Here is a 17,568-nt window from a genome sequence, read left to right as displayed (position 1 = left end):
GGAATACAAAGACTGTTAAGACATGTTCCCTGATCTGAAGAAGCTTACAGTCTAGTGAAAGAGACAGACAAAAAAAAGGTTTAAAATCAACAGAAACTTGAGAATAATCATTTTCTCAATGAACAGCTTCTATAGACCATTATTCACTGGCAATTGAGAGATATTTTATCATATTAAGCCCAAGACTTAAATATAAAAGTAAATAACTCCCCAAATAAACATTGTCTCTTCAGTAATTGTATATATATTTTTTGTAAAAAGGATTTTACAGTACTCCAAGAAACCCACGGAACTAATAAGCTGGAAGAAATGACAATAGTAGTATCTTTAGCAAACCACATTTAATAACCTCTTAACCAACAAAAATGTAGGCCCTTCTAATGGGGAAACCTAAACACTGCTAGTACTCAGCAAGAAGGTACTAGAAAAGGCTAATCTGTGCTGTCCAAAACAATGTTATTTAAACTTAATTAAAATCAATACACTTTTAAAAATTAACAATTCAGTCCCTCAATTGCATTAGTGACATTGCAAGTGCTCAACAGTGGCTACTGGCTTCCACACTGGACAGCACAGAGAAAAAACATTCCCATCATTTCAGAAAGTTCTACTGGATAGTTTTGAATTAGATTATGGTAGGAAGACTGATATGAAGAAAAATATGTCATATTCTGCATGTTAATCATTAAAATTCCTCCCATTGTCAAGGAATATGTAAAAGCAGGTAAGTACAGATCATTGCAGCAGCAAACTGAGTAAGGGTAATGAGTAAAAATTTTGAATACCAACAGCATCCTCAACTTACGATTTGGTCAGTCCTATGGCACTGACCTAAGTTAAAACTACACAGAAAACAAGTATTTCTTTCCCTTTTTTTATGAGATAGTCTTGCTCTTGTTGTCCAGGCTGGAGTGCAATGGCCAGACCTCGGCTCACTGCAACCTCCCCCTCCCAGGTTCGAGCAATTCTCTTGCCTCAGCCTCCTGAGCAGCTGGGATTACAGGAACCCGCTACCACGCCCAGCTAACTTTTTGTATTTTTAGTTTCACCATGTTGGCCAGGCTGGTCTCCAATTCGTGACATCAGGTGATCCACCCACCTCAGTCTCCCAATTACAGGCATGAGCCACCAAGCCTGGCTGAAGCAAGTATTTCCTTGCCTTTAAAACAGAAGGAAAAAAACTACTGATTGTTTCAGTACCAAGTCTAACAAAGCTCATCATGAGAAAAAACCCAATACTTCAAATAGGACAGCATTTTTATAGGCCAGGGTAATGATTCACTTGTTAACTATAAAATCTTCAGAGAAGTATCACAGACTTTATAACAAGCACAAGAGGCAAGATCTGTGCTTTCAAAACTGTCTGGAAGACAAGAAGTATCACCAACATAACCCTTGAACTGTCTTGAAATGTCTTTCGTTTCTAACTCCCTGTCTAGGTTTATTCCTCCTTTATTCAATAAAGACCTCCCACAAGTGAGTTAAAAAAAGTCGAGACACAATGGAGAGAGCACTACTATACTTAATCCTAACATCTAAACAAAGGCATTTTAATTTCATTTGCAAAATCAAAGGACTACAAACTATCCACAATCTGAATTAAAACATTTAATACTTTGACCAAAATTTTTATGAAATCAGGTTAAAACTAATGCCAAGAAAACATCTTTGATGTCCAGAAAGGAAATGACTGTTTTACAGCAACAGCTAACAAGAGCAAATAAATAAAGAGTTAGACTGAATAACCTATAAAACCTGCAAATATCTAACAGGCTGTACATAACACACAGAAAATTAATGAGAGATTTAAAGTTTCTACACTGAACAGCATGGCTATTAAAGACACAACATTCTTTTAACGCATCTCATTTATTTGCTGATCTAATCTGGGAGGGAAATTCAACGTAAAAGAACTTTTGAAATGGACCCCCCCTTCCATCCACACCCCAAAAGTTGACTTTTTATTTAGTGTACATTCTGATTTGCTTCCAAGTGCCTTCTCTCCAGTCCATGTTGAGGTGCTTCAAGGATGTGTCGAGATGCATCAAGGAAGAATCCTTCGGACTTGTTACGATGTACCATGTCAATCTGTAGTATAGAGTCATTATAATGTTAATACGGATATCATCCGTAATTTAAAAACTGAATGAGTGTTAGTTCATGCGTGTTAGCCAACTGTTTGAAATGTTTGCTTTTTTAAGATTTCCAAAAAGGCATCTGTTCAAAAATAACATGAAAATCATTATTCGGGTAAAAATGAGCTCTCAAACTTTCTACCGATTTTTTAAGTATGTGCTCAAAAACTTCTAGGTAAGGGCAAAGTTCTGTAATTACAACAGTCTCGAAAGGATCTCTTACTCCAATCCAAAATGCTGTTATCTGTAACTCTGTTTCTTAGCCCTAAATGTGTTGTAAAATTACTTTTGTGTTTAGGCATATCAGAGCACTAGTACCTAAACACATCCTAGAATACCATACTTTTTGTGCTTTTATTATATACAAGTTTCTCTGCCCATTCACTTCTGCTTGTTTACCTACCTGCCCATAATTAATTCAAGGCTGGACTGAGACAGATTTTCTTCCCTTCCTTGACACCGTTCCAGATTTTCCTTATGACAGTTAATATTGCTCCCTCTAGCATTCCAGTAACAATTCATATCTCTACTTTGGGATTCATCAAACCCTCCCTTATACAGGTTGTTATGTTTGTGTCTGCATCTCCCACTATACTGCAAGCTTGTACATTCATCTTATTATTACCCATAACTAATCCAGTGCAAGTATTAATGTTTGTTTAATTAAGTCAAAGTGTCTCCTTTTTGGGAAAAATCAAAATCACAAACATTAATATGTATTAGTGAGAATTAATAACAAGTAACTGAATAGTCATTTTATGGGAGGCAAGGATCATCTGAACTTAGATGAAGAATTCAGTCTACATAATAAAAAAGGATGGCTTACAGCTATCTTAGGAAATGTTTAACCTTACTAATTAATAAACCAGCTCTGGTGAATAGTAAAATCTAATGCATTTTAGAAAACATTTGCTTCTGTCAGAGTTGCTACATAGATGAGATGGTATTCTTCCCTTGAGATCCTTAACATTTTATTTTTAGGTTATAAAACATACAAACCTTTTAGAAATTCTCAAGATTACATTTATTTTACTAATAATACTAAGTCAACTCCTCTTAGTGCCTTTAAAAAAGTCTTAGTTATTATAGTTATTATTATACCTTTAAATTTAAATGATTTTAGAACGGTCTCATTAACAATAGTTACATTTTGTATTCAAAAGATCACCACTTAAACATCAACGGATTGCCATTTGATTAGGAGATGAATAGCATAATTAGAAAGCTTTGTTTTTTAATTAAACACAGATTTTTAATTTATTATTTTACTGGTTGACATAAGAGGTACCTATCATTAGGTTTTCTAATATATAAAGGCATATAAAGAGCTATTTGATAGGTATTTAATTCTAATAGAATTAATTACTAATAAGTGAAAAACACCTACAAGCACCAAAATGGAAGAAATAGTTTAAAGAATCTAAAATGTGTTTCAATAATAGAGAAATATAAAAAGACGTCCTTTCCTATTTCTGCTGTAACAAATGGGGAAAAGAAGGCTCATAATCACTATTTCTTAAATAATATTGATAATAATAGTCAGATCATCATTATCTAATACAGATAACAGCTTAGTTTCCATAATCTAGTTTAATATTTTTATTTCATATCAGCAGCTAAAACTCAGTTTAAAATAAATATAAGTGAGAAAGGATTATTCTACTTGTCTTCATAGCAGTTGCCATAAAATATGCCATAAAATATGGGGACATACCAAAGGGAATAGACACAGGGATGACAAAGGGATGAAAAGCAGGTAAAACACTAATTTCTAACTACTTCAGCTTTGTGTCTAAAAAATGATGTCAATTGGTATATAATACTGGGGCAAGGGAGCAAAATTTTAATATGTTGGTTCTTCTCCTCAACCCCATGTTTTTTCCATTATAATAAACAAGATGATTTATAGTCTGGATGAATTAGCCTTATTCAGAAAATAGTCCTAAGAAAAACAAATCTACATTAAACTGCTTTCAGGTTTTAAAAAAAAGTTTTCAGTATTTTTTGCTTATGCAAGAGAAGTCAATACACAAATTTATTAACAAAAAAAATTATTTAAAAATTATGTTTTTTAAGAGACAGGGTCTCACTCGGTGTCTAGATGGGAGTTGGCATGACCACAGCTCACTGTAACCTCAAACTCCTGAGCTGAAGTGGTCTATCCACCTCAGCCTCCTGAGAAGCTAGGACTGCAGGCATGTGCTACCACACCCAGCTAGTATTTTTACTTTTTGAAGAGATGGAGTTGCACTATGTTGCCCAGGCTGGTCTTGAACTTCTGGCCTCAAGCGATCCTCCTACCTTGGCCTCCCAAAGTGCTGGGATTATAGGCGCGAGCCACCATGCCCAGCCTTTTAAGAAGTATTTCTTAAAAGCATATAGCCCTACAAAAATAATGTTGAATAGAACAGACTTACCTTTATATCCAAAATAAAATTTATTTTTCAATGTACAAATTAAAGTTTCTAAGAAACAGTGAGAGTTATAAATCAAACAGAAAATGATATATAACAAGCAAGAAATGGAAAAATAAGAAAAAGGAGAAAATGGCAATTAAAAAGATGAAACATTCAACATCATGTTAAAATGCCATTACTAGATACCTGTGATTTTTTACAAAAAAAATCTGAACACAGGATAATCAATCGTCTCTCTTTTCCATTTCAGGTCACATTTATAGAATGGATTACCTTGGAGTGCTGCTCTTTTAACTTCATTATTATACCTGGATCATCTTTTTTGCTAGCCATTAGCAATCTGAACATTTGTTCTCGATACTTGCTCATTATAAGTTCCAAGGCCGACTGATGTTCTTCCAGAGATGTACGCAATTCTATCAAGAATAATATTGTACTTTATTCCAACTTGAGTTAAAAGTACATAAAATTTTCCACTAAGCAACTTATGAATAGGACATTTTAAAAAGAAAACACAATGCACAAAAATCTAGCCATATAACAATAAGAGACACCAAATGAAGTCCCTTATTAGATTTTTGAATGAGCATTTTAACCTTATTTTTTGAGAATCATTTAAACAAAGATGTACTAAACAGCAATTAAATACCAGCCCAGGCTCTCTCTATATTAATACCAAAGGGCCACAGACCTCAAGAGTCTAGCAGAGAAAACAAGCATGTGGTTGGTGCAGAGTGGAGTGTCAGTCAAATAGATTTAAGAGATATCTGTGGGAAAAAATTGGTGGAAGCTTTGTAAAAGTACAGTGTGAGTTCCCTCAGTTGAAAAGTGAAGGAATGGACCTTCTAAGCAGGGAGGCATGAAAACAGATGATGTGTTTAGGAAGTGATTTGTGTTGGCAAGAGCAAAGAGTTCACGGTGAAGAAAGCTGTGGGAATAAGATTAAAAAAAAAAAAGGCTGGGAATTGATTTTTAGGGTCCCTGTAAAAGGTAATACATATACAATGAAAGTTCTTAGGCAAAAGAATTATATGATCAGGGCCAGGCGCAGTGGCTCACACCTGTAATCCCAGCACTTCGGGAGGTCGAGGAGGGCGGATAACAAGGTCAGGAGATTGAGACCATCCTGGCTAACACGGTAAAACCCCGTCTCTACTAAAAATACAAAAAATTAGCCGGGCGTGGTGGCAGGCGCCTGTTGTACCAGCTACTTGGGAGGCTGAGGCAGGAGAATGGCATGACCCCAGGAGGCGGAGCTTGCAGTGAGCTGAGCTAGCACCACGGCACTCCAGCCTGGGTGAAAGAGCAAGACTCCATTTCAAAAAAAAAAAAAAAAAAAGAATTACACAATCAGATTGATTTTTGAAATATCAATCTGATGGTCATATTGAAGACAGACTGGATTGGAAGGGGGAAGAGAGACCGTAATCAGGGAGATAAGTTTGGACATTTCAGGCAAGAGACTGAGCATCTAATCTGGGGGCCAATGCAGTGAGACTGCAGAGAATGAAGCTGAGTTATTTCATAGCTAACAACAGCAGTGCTAACTGGATTACTGTGGATGAGAATCTAAGAGGATGTCAAGCAAGGCAGACGTTCAAATGTGGGACAGGATAAAGAGCAATAAATATGATTCAGGAATACAGACTAGAAACAGGATTAATGTCAAAAAGTAACGTATCTTGCCTTTGTTTTCTTGTTGCAATTCTCTGATTTGTCTATTTTCTTGCTGGATTCCCATAACTAATGTGGACCGTGGCCGATGTCTTGCGACTTCATTAAGTTCTTGAATTTCTTCCTGATACTAATGGGGAAAAAACATGCAGGATGAAAATATCTGCAAATATATATATCTGATATATAAATACAAATATATCTGAAATATACATATAAACAAATATCTGATAAGAGCTTAGTATCCAGAATGTATAAAGAACTCTTACAACTCAACAAAATGAAAATAACCCCATTTTTAAAAGTGGCAAAGGATCTGAATAAACATTTATCTAAAGAAGACATACAAATGGTCAATAAGCACATGACAAGATGTTTAATTAAAATAACTAGTCATTAGGAGAATGCAATTCAATATATCCCACTAGGATGATTATAATGAAAAAGACAATAACAATTGTTGGAGAGAATGTGAAGAAATTGCAACCTTCCATACATTGTTGATGGAATGTAAAATGATGTAGCTCAGGGGTGTCCAATCTTTTGGCTTCCCTGGGCACACTGAAAGAACTGTCAGGCCGCACATAAAATACACTAACACTAACGATAGCTGATGACCTTTTTTTTTAAAAAAAAAATCTCATAATGTTTTAAGAAAGTTTGCAAATTTGTATTGGGCTGCATTCAAAGCCATCCTGGACCATATGCAGCCAGCAAGTTACAAGTCGGACAAGCTTGGTGTAGCTGCTTTGGGAAGCAACATGCCAGATCCTCAAAAAATTTAACAGAGTTATTACGTGACCCATCCGTTCTACTTCTACATATATACCCAAGAAAACTGAAAACATATGTCCACACAGAAACATGTACACAAATATTCATAGTAGCATATATTCTTACCAGCCAGAAAAGTAAAATAATCCAAATGCCTATCAGCTGATGAATGGATAAGCACAATGTGCTGTATCCTTACAATGCAATATTATTTGGTAATAAACAGGAATGAAGTACGGATAACATGCTACAACATAGATGAACCTTAAAAACATTATGTTAAGAAGCCAATCACAAAAAGCTGCATATTTTATCATTTCATTCATATAAAATGTCCAGAATAGGCAAATCCATACAGACAGAAATATTAGTGGTTGCCAGAGACTGAGGAAAGGGGAAACTAGAGAGAGACCACTGATGGATGTAAGGTTTTGTGGTGATGAAAATGTTCTGGAATCAGATAGTGGTTATACTGTAGAACCTGCAAATGTGTACTAAAATCCAATGAACTGTACCCTTCAAAAAAGTAAATTTTATGGTATGTGAATATCTTAATAATAATAATAGCACATGTACAAAAGAAATGCAGAAAGACTTTCCATTAAGAAAATGAGAATCTTATTTTACAATTGCACTAATTTATTTTCAAGGCATTCTCACGAGACACTTAGTAATATATTCATTATAACACTCCTGGTTCTTAACTTCAGATGTGAAACTCCCTTTTTAACAACTCAATACCAGATATATGTTCACTGAAGTGCCTGAGTCTAGCTGGACAGTTGGTTAGGGATGCAGGTAATCTGTTTAGGGCAACACAGTTGTAAAACCAAATAACTAAACTTGCTCCACTATTCTCAGTAGCTTTGTTAAAAATACTATCCCAGAATTGCTTCCTTTTACAAAACAGATGAGGAGAGTTAGCTGTGAATATACATTCTCCCCCTCTGATTTCCATCATAATGTCAAAAATTTTATAATTTTTTTAAATGACTTGAAAATTTTTACCAGAAGAAGGTTAAAATAGTGTCTAAACTCCGTGGCCCATGGGAATATTCTGTTACACAACAGTAAAAATAGCAAGAAGAAAGCCCTTTTTATGTATTCTTTAATTGGTAGCATTGAATGAAAAATAAGGCAGCAAGTATAGGTATAGTAACTGCACAGAGTGTAAATCACATATTACCTTGCATCATTTTCAAAAGCTATTTTGTTGTTAAACAGCATCACCTTAAGTACTTTTATAAAGAAAAATATGAACATTTCCACATTATACAAGACAGAACAAAATGTGTACCAACATTAGTAAAAAGTATTATCTGGTCTTTGCCAAATGTTTCTAGATCTAACAAATCCATTTATTTTCGAAACTCAAATGCGCAACTTTGTCAGCAAAATAAGTGATCAAATCTAGGGTTTAGAAATTTATGTCCATGTATGTCACCTGAACACGACAAAATTAAAGTAAATCTGAAATACACAGGTCAAGCTACTTTAAAATTTTAGAGAATGTTGAAAAAATTAGATACTAATTAGCCAGCAATACATAAATGTCAATGACTGCTTTTGATAAATGGAATGAACAAGAAAAATCAAACCTGTTTCATGGCTTCTACTCGCTTGTTGAGAGCTGTGGTTTGCTCAATCAGAGATTCTGCGGCATCGTCATGATCTCTTAATCTTTCAACAAGAGCTTTAGCATCAGCAAGTGCCTTCTCAATTGTGCAACTCATTTCTAAAGATATATCTATAATTAAAATTAAAATCAAGACTCAAAGTCAACATATCTCTTTATTTTAGTTTCAGGTCAACACAGATATGCTTCTTAAGACACATTTGTTACAGTATTGTTCATTGTCCAGGGAGGAAAAAACACCTAAGAACACTGTGGTTTTGCTTCTGTTAGGATGGTACAAACTTGAAAGTAAATTTACACTGCTACAAAAGAATTAAAAAACAGTTAAAAGATTTACAGATGGAACTAGAGTGTATTTAAAACACTCAGAACTTACAGTGGGGAAAAAAGTACATGTTCAGTGAATATAACGTTATATAGAAATTTGCCCTTTATGAGGGCATTCCCTATCTTGTCACTTTTGAGAAAGATCATTTGGTTCGTTGTTCTGTATTCTGGGGTCAATGACCATCAGATCTCTGACTGTAAGAATGCCTCCTAACCTCTGCTTGGTCAGGGGACTTGAGACACTGTTCACAAACACTGCTGACCAGCCAAAGTGGCCTCAATGTGTCATGCTACATCAAAGTCTCAACCTCCTCTTGGAAGAACTTTTGCTTCTTACATAAAGTTGCATTATAATTCTAACGCTTGCATCTTCCTTAGTAAATTGCAAAAAAAGAGTTTTGACTTAGGACAAAACTGGTTAATTATAGGAAACTTCCAATATGTCAAAATCAGTAAGTAATATGTTTAAGAGTAGCTGAAAAAATTATGAGACAAAACATGAAACAGTCAACTGTCAGCTTCTTCAACTGGTAAGCAGAAACCTCAAACAAAATTTTAATAATTTTAAACAGTCTCTTTCCAAAACTTAAGTTTCTTCTGAAAGTTACCCTCCTTGAAATCTTTTATCTTTCTTTTTTTCAATTTGAAAGGGAGTCTCGCTCTGTTGACCAGGCTGGAGTGCAATGGCATGATCTCAGCTCACTGCAAGCTCTGCCTCCCAGGTTCATGCCATTCTCCTGCCTCAGCCTCCCAAGTAGCTGGGACTACAGGCACCCACCACCACACCTAGCTAATTTTTTTTTTAATTTTTAGTAGAGACGGGGTTTCACCATGTTAGCCAGATGGTCTCAATCTCCTGACCTCATGATCTGCCCACCTTGGCCCCCTCAAAGTGCTGGGATTACAGGCGTGAGCCACCATGCCCGGCCGAAATCTTTTCTTTTTTTTTTTTTTTTTTTTGAGACGGAGTCTCGTTCTATCGCCCAGGCTTGAGTGCAGTGGCCAGATCTCAGCTCACTGCAAGCTCCGCCTCCCAGGTTCACGCCATTCTCCTCCCTCAGCCTCCCAAGTAGCTGGGACTACAGGCGCCCGCCACCTCGCCCGGCTAGTTTTTTGTACTTTTTAGTAGAGACAGGGTTTCACCGTATTAACCAGGATGGTCTCGATCTCCTGACCTCGTGATCCGCCCGTCTCGGCCTCCCAAAGTGCTGGGATTACAGGCTTGAGCCACCGCGCCCGGCCGAAATCTTTTCTTTCTATTAAGTTTTACCTAACTTTCAATGCAAGCCACCCTTTCTTCAGAGTTTTCTCAAAAAATAAAATCACACTAAATTACCAGGCCAGAAGCCTGGTCTACAGAAGTTAAATTAAAACTTTGGTGCAGATCCAAGTGAAGGGTTATAAACAAAGATTTTCATTAACTTTAGTAAAACAGCGATTTGCCACAGAATTCAGGACTCTGTTATGTAACACTGCCCTGGACTACAGATCTGTACTAGTTCAATTAATGATTATCCCCTCCAATACACACCCACACACACACCCACACACACACAAAGCAACAAGTAGAAAAGAGAAGATTTAAATAACTCAACAGTATAAAATATTTCATAAAACATATTAGGCAATTTCAGAAGACTTTCTCCTGTTATTTAAATTGCCAATTTAGAAAATGTCCAATATATGACCAGACATTTCCATGGAGCTTTAAGAAGTAAACAAGCTGGAAATTAATGTAACTCCTGGCTCTCTAGAGAAAACAACCACAAGATTTGTCTTGTAAGATTCAGGAGGTTTAGATAAGGATACTTGAAAATATGACAAGTAAAAGGGCCATTACAGGAACCAATATTGTCTGATACTGGCTAATACCCAAAAGGACAACTACCCAAAATCTATCCAAAGATGCTGCTCTGAGAGAGCCATTAGCGCCCAACAATACCCTGTACTTCCTCTAAATTTCCAAAGGGAATTATCTAAAATTGTAGATAGACAACTTTCTTACTTGTTAAGAAAGTTAACATAAATGGGTTAAATGGACATCACTACAACTCCATTAATCCCATTACTATAGAACATCAGATCCTTCTTAGTAAGCTTTTAAAGCTGTCTGTAAAGCAAAATTAAAAAAAAACAAAACACAAAAACACAGGATGGGCGCTGACTTGTAATAAGAAAAATGAAATAACCAAAAAAAAAAAGGTTTTATAGTAAAAATAATAGGTTCTAACAGATGGTGAAAATAATAAAAGACAAATCTGAAATTCTACAACAAATTATAAAAGATTTGAGAGAAAATAAAGTTTATCTTGGTTTAATATAACTCTCTTGGTTTAATAGAACTCTCTAACGGTCCTAATCTGTAAATGATATTGCTGGGACCACAAGAAGAACCCTTCTTTATTCACTAAAGCGTAACATCTACAAATGCAATACATAGGATCTGTTTCCAAAAAAAATGCAGTAAGGTCCTATATATGATCAGATAGCTAGACAGCCCTCAGTCTAGACAGTCTTCCTACATAATCATAGATCTTTTTGAGTACAAAAATAGTACACTGTGTTCTGGGAGCATTAACAACATGACATCAAAAACCCCACCTGCCTATTATATTGTGTACCTTAGGCTGGGTGCAGTGGCTCACTCAGCACTTTGGGAGGTCGAGGAGGGCAGATCACTTGAAGTCAGGAGTTCGAGACCAGCCTGGCCAACATGGTGAAACACTGTCTCTACTAAAAATACAAAAATCACCTGGGTGTGGGGGCACACGCCTATAATCCCAGCTACTCCGGAGGCTGAGGCAAGAGAATCGCTTCAACCTGGGAGGCAGAAGGTGGGAGGTTGCGATGCGCCAAAATTGCACCACTGCACTACAGCTTGGGCAACAGAGACTCTGTCTCAATAGATAAATAAATAAATACATACATACAAAAATTAGCCAGGCTTGGTGGGGAGCGCCTGTAATCCCAGCTATTTGGGAGGCTGAGGCAGGAGAATCGCTTAAACCTGGGAGGTGGAAGTTGCAGTGAGCCATAGTACCACTGCATTCCAGCCTGGGCCACAGAGTGAGGAGCCGTCTCAAAAAACAAAAAACAAAAAAACAACAAAAAAAAAAAGAAAGAAAGAAATCGTATACCTTAATTCAGTAGCTACGGTTTAGCTTCCCTGCCTCAGAGTAATTATAAACTTCAACTGAATTAATCAAAGCATCTTCAGAGGTTATACTAGGTCTTTAAACCTCATGTTACCATGCATAGTAAATCCCTGTTGCTAAAGGAAACCACCCAAAATTTCTGTCACTTGAGTAATTATGAAATATTGTTACTCTCTCTTTTTCACATTACCATCCACTGGTAACAGTGTTGTTAATTCAACAACCTTTACCTACTGCAAGGAAAATCTCATGATTGTGATTCCATAACTCAAGAAGTATTCAAGTCCAAAACAAAACTTTTGAATTTTCTAGTACCAAATCCTGACTTTACTGTTTGTTAATGGGTTTTATCTTAAAAACAAAAATCAGCAATATCAGGCTTGATATGCAACAGGTACATCAGTTACTGTGGTAAAATTCAATTTCTTACCAGAAGCTAGACTGATCAAGTGACTTAACTGTAGTCCACTAAGATAGAGCAACTTACTAAAAGTAAATATATACACGAATAGCTGATACGCTTTTAGAATAATTCACTTCTCTGAAACGCTGCAAAGAAAAGAGGTTCCTCCAATATCCTTTAAAAAAAACAATGAATACATTAACTACTTGATGGCTTGATGGTAGCTGCCTAACATAACTGCTATCATAAAGGTAGAAACAATATTGTAGATACCACAGAAATACCTTAAAGTTCATTACTATAAGCGGGATGCTTTGACTAAACATCGTTATGCAAAGGCCTCATATGAAACTGTAAAATAAATCCATGAAGAAGTTCAAAGATTCCATGACAGATACACAAAATTTGGCCTGTCAAGTTTCAAAAGAACCATATGACCATCAAGTTGTAAGATCCATGAAGATAAAAATTGTCACAACCAGAATGGCTACTTGATAGTACCACATAACACCTCAAACAGGGTCAGGCGTGGTGGCTCACTCCTGTAATCCCAGCACTTTGGCAGGCTGAGGCAGGTGGATCACCTGAGGTCAGGAGTTCGAGACCAGCCTGACCAATATGATGAAACCCCATCTCTACTAAAAATACAAAAATTAGCTGGTGTGGTGGCATGCGCCTGTAATCCCAGCTACTCAGGAAGCTGAGATAGAAGAATCTCTTGAACCCGGGAGGCGGAGGTTGCAGTGAGCCGAGATCGCGCCATTGCACTAGCCTGGGCAACAAGTGCAAAACTCCATCTCAAACAAAACAAAACCTCAAATAGATACTACTCTATGAAACATTTCATTTAAGTAGAAAAAAATGGCCACAATATTAAACACAGATGGGAAAACTTACCTTGCATAGCATAGGATATTGGTCAATTCATGCTTCACTTGTAAATAAATTTAATCTGGAAAAACTGTAGGCCAGGTGTGGTGGTGCACGCCTGTAATCCCAGCACTTTGGGAGACCGAGGTGGGTGGATCGCCTGAGGTCAGGAGTTTGCGACCAGCCTGACTAACATGATGAAACCCCGTCTGTACTAAATACAAAAATATTAGCAGGGTGTGGTGGCACAAGCCTGTAATCCGAGCTACTTGGGAGGCTGAGAAAGGAGAATCGCTTGTACCTGGGAGGTGGAGGTTGCAATGAGCTGAGATCACGCCATTGCACTCCAGCCTGGGCAACAAGAATGAAACTCCGTCTCAAAATAAAAAAAGAAAAACTGTAATGGTGAATTAAGGACTAAAACCATTCCTAAACAACTTTCTGAACATCTCTAAGATTTTATAGAGTTGCCTCTATCGTTTAGAAATATTTATTATTATTTTTTAAATTTTAATTATTTTTAGAGATGAGGTCTTGCTGTCACCCAGGTTGGAACTCCTGGACTCCAAAGACTCTCCACTTCAGTCCCCTGAGCAGCTGAGACTATAGGTGCATGCCACCATGCCGGGCAATATTGTTAAATATACTAGTATGTTTATGTTATGAATCCCTTAGAAGAGTCCCCTATTGAAAAGACACAATATTCACAATCACTGAAATACTATATTTTGTGTATTTTCCCAAGGGCATTCTAACTTGTCATCCAATAATATAAAAACATATTTAACTGCAATAGTTGAAACTTATACATTTCGATGATATAACACTTTGCTTCTTTCTAAGAAACCTTGTCTTCATCATTCCCAGTCCTCAGGAAACCCCAGCAGGAGTTTCCAACAAGATCTTAGTCCAGACACATTGTCATCACATTTCTGAAAACTAAAGACAAAGAAAAAAATCTGGAAAGCAGCCACAGAAAAATGATACGTTACTCATACAGAACAATTTGAGTAACTGTAGGTTTCCCATCAGAAATGAAGACCAGAAAAAAGTAGAACAACATTTTCAAAATGCTGAAATAACAGACCTATCAACCCAAAACTCTATATCCAGCAAAAATGTTTCATATATGAAGGTAAAATAAAAATCATTCTCAGCTGAAGAGAAAGAAGAATTTATTTCCAGTAGACTTATAAAGAATAATCTTCAGTTAGAAGCAAAGCGTTGTCAGAAGGAAACTTAGAACCATCAGGAACAAAGGGAGATCAACGGAAATTATAAATATCTGGGTAAATATTTTCCTCTTAGTTCTTTTAAACGTCTAATGTTTAAAAACAAGAATTATAATATTTATCTAACGAGATTTTTAATTTATGCAGGGAAATATATAACTACAACAAAAAGGGAGGAGGCTAAAAAGGCTTTTATAGTGATCAGATTTCTACATTTCACTTGAAGTTGTAAAAATAACAATTTTATGTAGACTTAAAAATTTACATATATTGTAATTCCTAAGAAATCCCTAAAATAACTGTACAGAGATAATAGTCAAAACTACAATAGGTTAATTGAAATGAATTAAAAAGTGTTCAATAACCCAAAAGACAGAGAAACGGCAAAACAAAGGAATATCAAAGGAACAAAAAGAAAACAAATGGTAAGATGGCAGAACTAAATCCAAACATGTTAATAATTTCACTAAATATAAATGTCCTCAACACATGGATTAAGATAGATGATCAGAATTTTAAAACAGGACCCAACTATGCATTATTTATATGAAATTCACTTTAAACATGATACGGGTAGGTTAAAAGTAAAAGGACAGGCTGGCCGTAGTGGCTCACACCTGTAATCCCAGCACTTTGAGAGGCTGAGATCGGAGGATCGCCTGAGCCCAGGAATTCATGACCAGCCTGGGCAACATGGCAAAACGCTGTCTCTACAAAAAATTTAAAAATTAGCTGAGTTTGGTGGCACATGCCTGTAGTCTCAGCTACTTGGAACAGTGAGGGTGCAGTCAACCCTGGCTGTGCCACTGCATTCCTGCCTGGGTGACAGAGTGAGACCTTGTCTCCAAAAAAAAAAGTTAAAAGGATGGAAAATAGGATATATTATACAAATACTAGTCAAAAGAAAACCAGAGGGCTAACAACATGAAAACACGCTCAACATAACTAGCCATCACTGAAATGCAATTCAAAACCACAATGAGATATACCTACTAAGATGGCTATAATAGAAAAGAGAAGTATTGGCTAGGATATAAAGAATGTGAAATGGTATAGCCACTCTGGAAAAGTCTGACAGTTACTCAAAAGGTTAAACATGTGATCCAACAATTCCACTCCTAGGTACACACCAAGAAAATGAAAGTATGTCAATGCAAAAAACTGCATGTGAATGTTCACAGCATTATTCAACTGATAAATGAATAAATACGATGTGTTCATACAGTGGAATATTTGGCAAAAAAAAAAAAAAAAAGTAGGGGGGAATAATGTCCTGAAACAGGCTACAACATGGATGAAAACTGAAAAAATTATGCTAAGTGAAAGAAGTCAGTCACAAAGACAATGTATGATGCCATTTATGTAGTGTCCAAAAGAGGCAAATCTACAGAGGCTGAAAGTAGATTAGTGGATGTTTAGGACTGGGGGAGTAGGAAAAGGTAGGAGGAATGGGAAGTGACTGTTAATGAACATATGGTTTCTTTTTGTGTGGGAAAAATGTTCTAAAATCGATTTTGTTGTGATGGTTACACAACTCTGAATACACTGAAAACCCTAAAAGTGTATACTTTAAATAGGTGAATAGTATGGTATGTGAATTATATCTCATAGAGGCGTTATATTTAAGAAAAGAGCTAGAGCGGCTATATAATATCAGACAAGGCCAGGCGCAGTGGCCCACGCCCATATAATCCCAGCATTTTGGGAGGCTGAGACTGGCGGATCGTGGAGCCAGGGGTTCCAGAACAGCCTGGGAAACATGGTGAAACCCCATCTCTACTAAAAATACAAAAAATTAACCAGGCATGGTGGTACACACCCGCAGTCACAGCTACCTGGGAGGTGGAGGTAGGAGGATCACCTAAGCCCAGGAGGTTGAGGCTGCAGTCAGCCACGATCATACCACTACACTCTAGCCTGGGCAACAAAGTGAGACTTGCCTCAAAAAATAAATAAGTATCAGACAAAGTAAACTTCAGAGAAAAGAAAATTACTGGGACAGAGGAACATTACATGATGATAAAAAGCCCAATTCACCAAGAAAACATAAGCAACCTAAATGTATATACAACTATAATTAAAGAGCTTCAAAACACAAAAGCACTAACTCAAACAACTGAAGGGATATACAGGCACATCCCACCCTTACTGCTGAGAAATTAAACACTTCTTTCTCAGTAACTGGCAGACCCTGTACACAAAAATCAGCAAGAATATAGACAAAATGAACACCATCCACTAAATGGCTTGAATTGATATTTATGAAATGCTACAACCAACAACAGCAGAGTATACATTCTTTTTAAGTGCACAAGACATTCACAAGGATAGATCATATCCTGGATCACAAAACAAACCTTAACAAATTTAAAAGAACTGTAATCATACAAATTATGTTCTTTTTTGAGATGGAGTTTCACTCTTGTCACCCAGGCTGGAGTGCAATGGCACAGTCTCGGCTCACTGCAATCTCTGCCTCCTGGGTTCAAGCAGTTCTTCTGCCTCAGCCTCCTGAGTAGCTGGGATTACAGGCTCATGCTACCATGCCTGGCTAATTTTTGTATTTTTAGTAGAGACGGGGTTTCACCACGTTGGCCAGGCTGGTCCCGAATGCCTGACCTCAGGTGATCTACTCGCCTCGGTCTCCCAAAATGCTGGGATTACAGGCGTGAGTCACCGCGACCAGCCAGTACAAATTAAGCTCTTTGATTACAATGAAATCAAACTAAAGTAAGTAATTAAGATATAACAAGAAAATCTCCAAACATCTGGAAGTTAAACAATGTACTTCTACATAATAAGTCAAAAAGGAAGTCTCTGGAAATTAGAAGATACTTTGATCTAAATAAACATGAAAATACAAAATATCAAAAATTTTGGCATGTATGTAAAACTCTACTTTGAAGCAAATTTATAGCATTAAATGCTTATATTAGAAAATTAGA

General features: G+C 36.6%; 1 protein-coding gene across 2 annotated transcripts in view; it reads right to left on the bottom strand.

The window, feature by feature from the left end:
• Window positions 1-17,568, bottom strand: part of FGFR1OP2 (FGFR1 oncogene partner 2) — a 28,758-nt gene that overhangs the window by 4,030 nt on the left and 7,160 nt on the right. Inside the window, exons 2-5 of one of the 2 annotated variants that reach the window (XM_007967994.3) lie at window positions 8,599-8,747; window positions 6,239-6,356; window positions 4,826-4,968; window positions 1,975-2,088 (exon numbers count right to left, since the gene is read on the bottom strand). In XM_007967994.3, the coding sequence (XP_007966185.1) occupies window positions 1,975-2,088; window positions 4,826-4,968; window positions 6,239-6,356; window positions 8,599-8,733 (510 nt within the window). In that variant the 5' untranslated portion in view covers window positions 8,734-8,747. The remainder of the gene's footprint in view (window positions 1-1,974; window positions 2,089-4,825; window positions 4,969-6,238; window positions 6,357-8,598; window positions 8,748-17,568) is intronic. The other variant, XM_007967995.3, reaches the window with a different exon arrangement.

Source organism: Chlorocebus sabaeus, chromosome 11 (assembly GCF_047675955.1).
Source record: "Chlorocebus sabaeus isolate Y175 chromosome 11, mChlSab1.0.hap1, whole genome shotgun sequence".
Lineage (NCBI taxonomy): Eukaryota > Metazoa > Chordata > Mammalia > Primates > Cercopithecidae > Chlorocebus > Chlorocebus sabaeus.
This window is presented reverse-complemented; position numbering and strand designations above follow the sequence as displayed.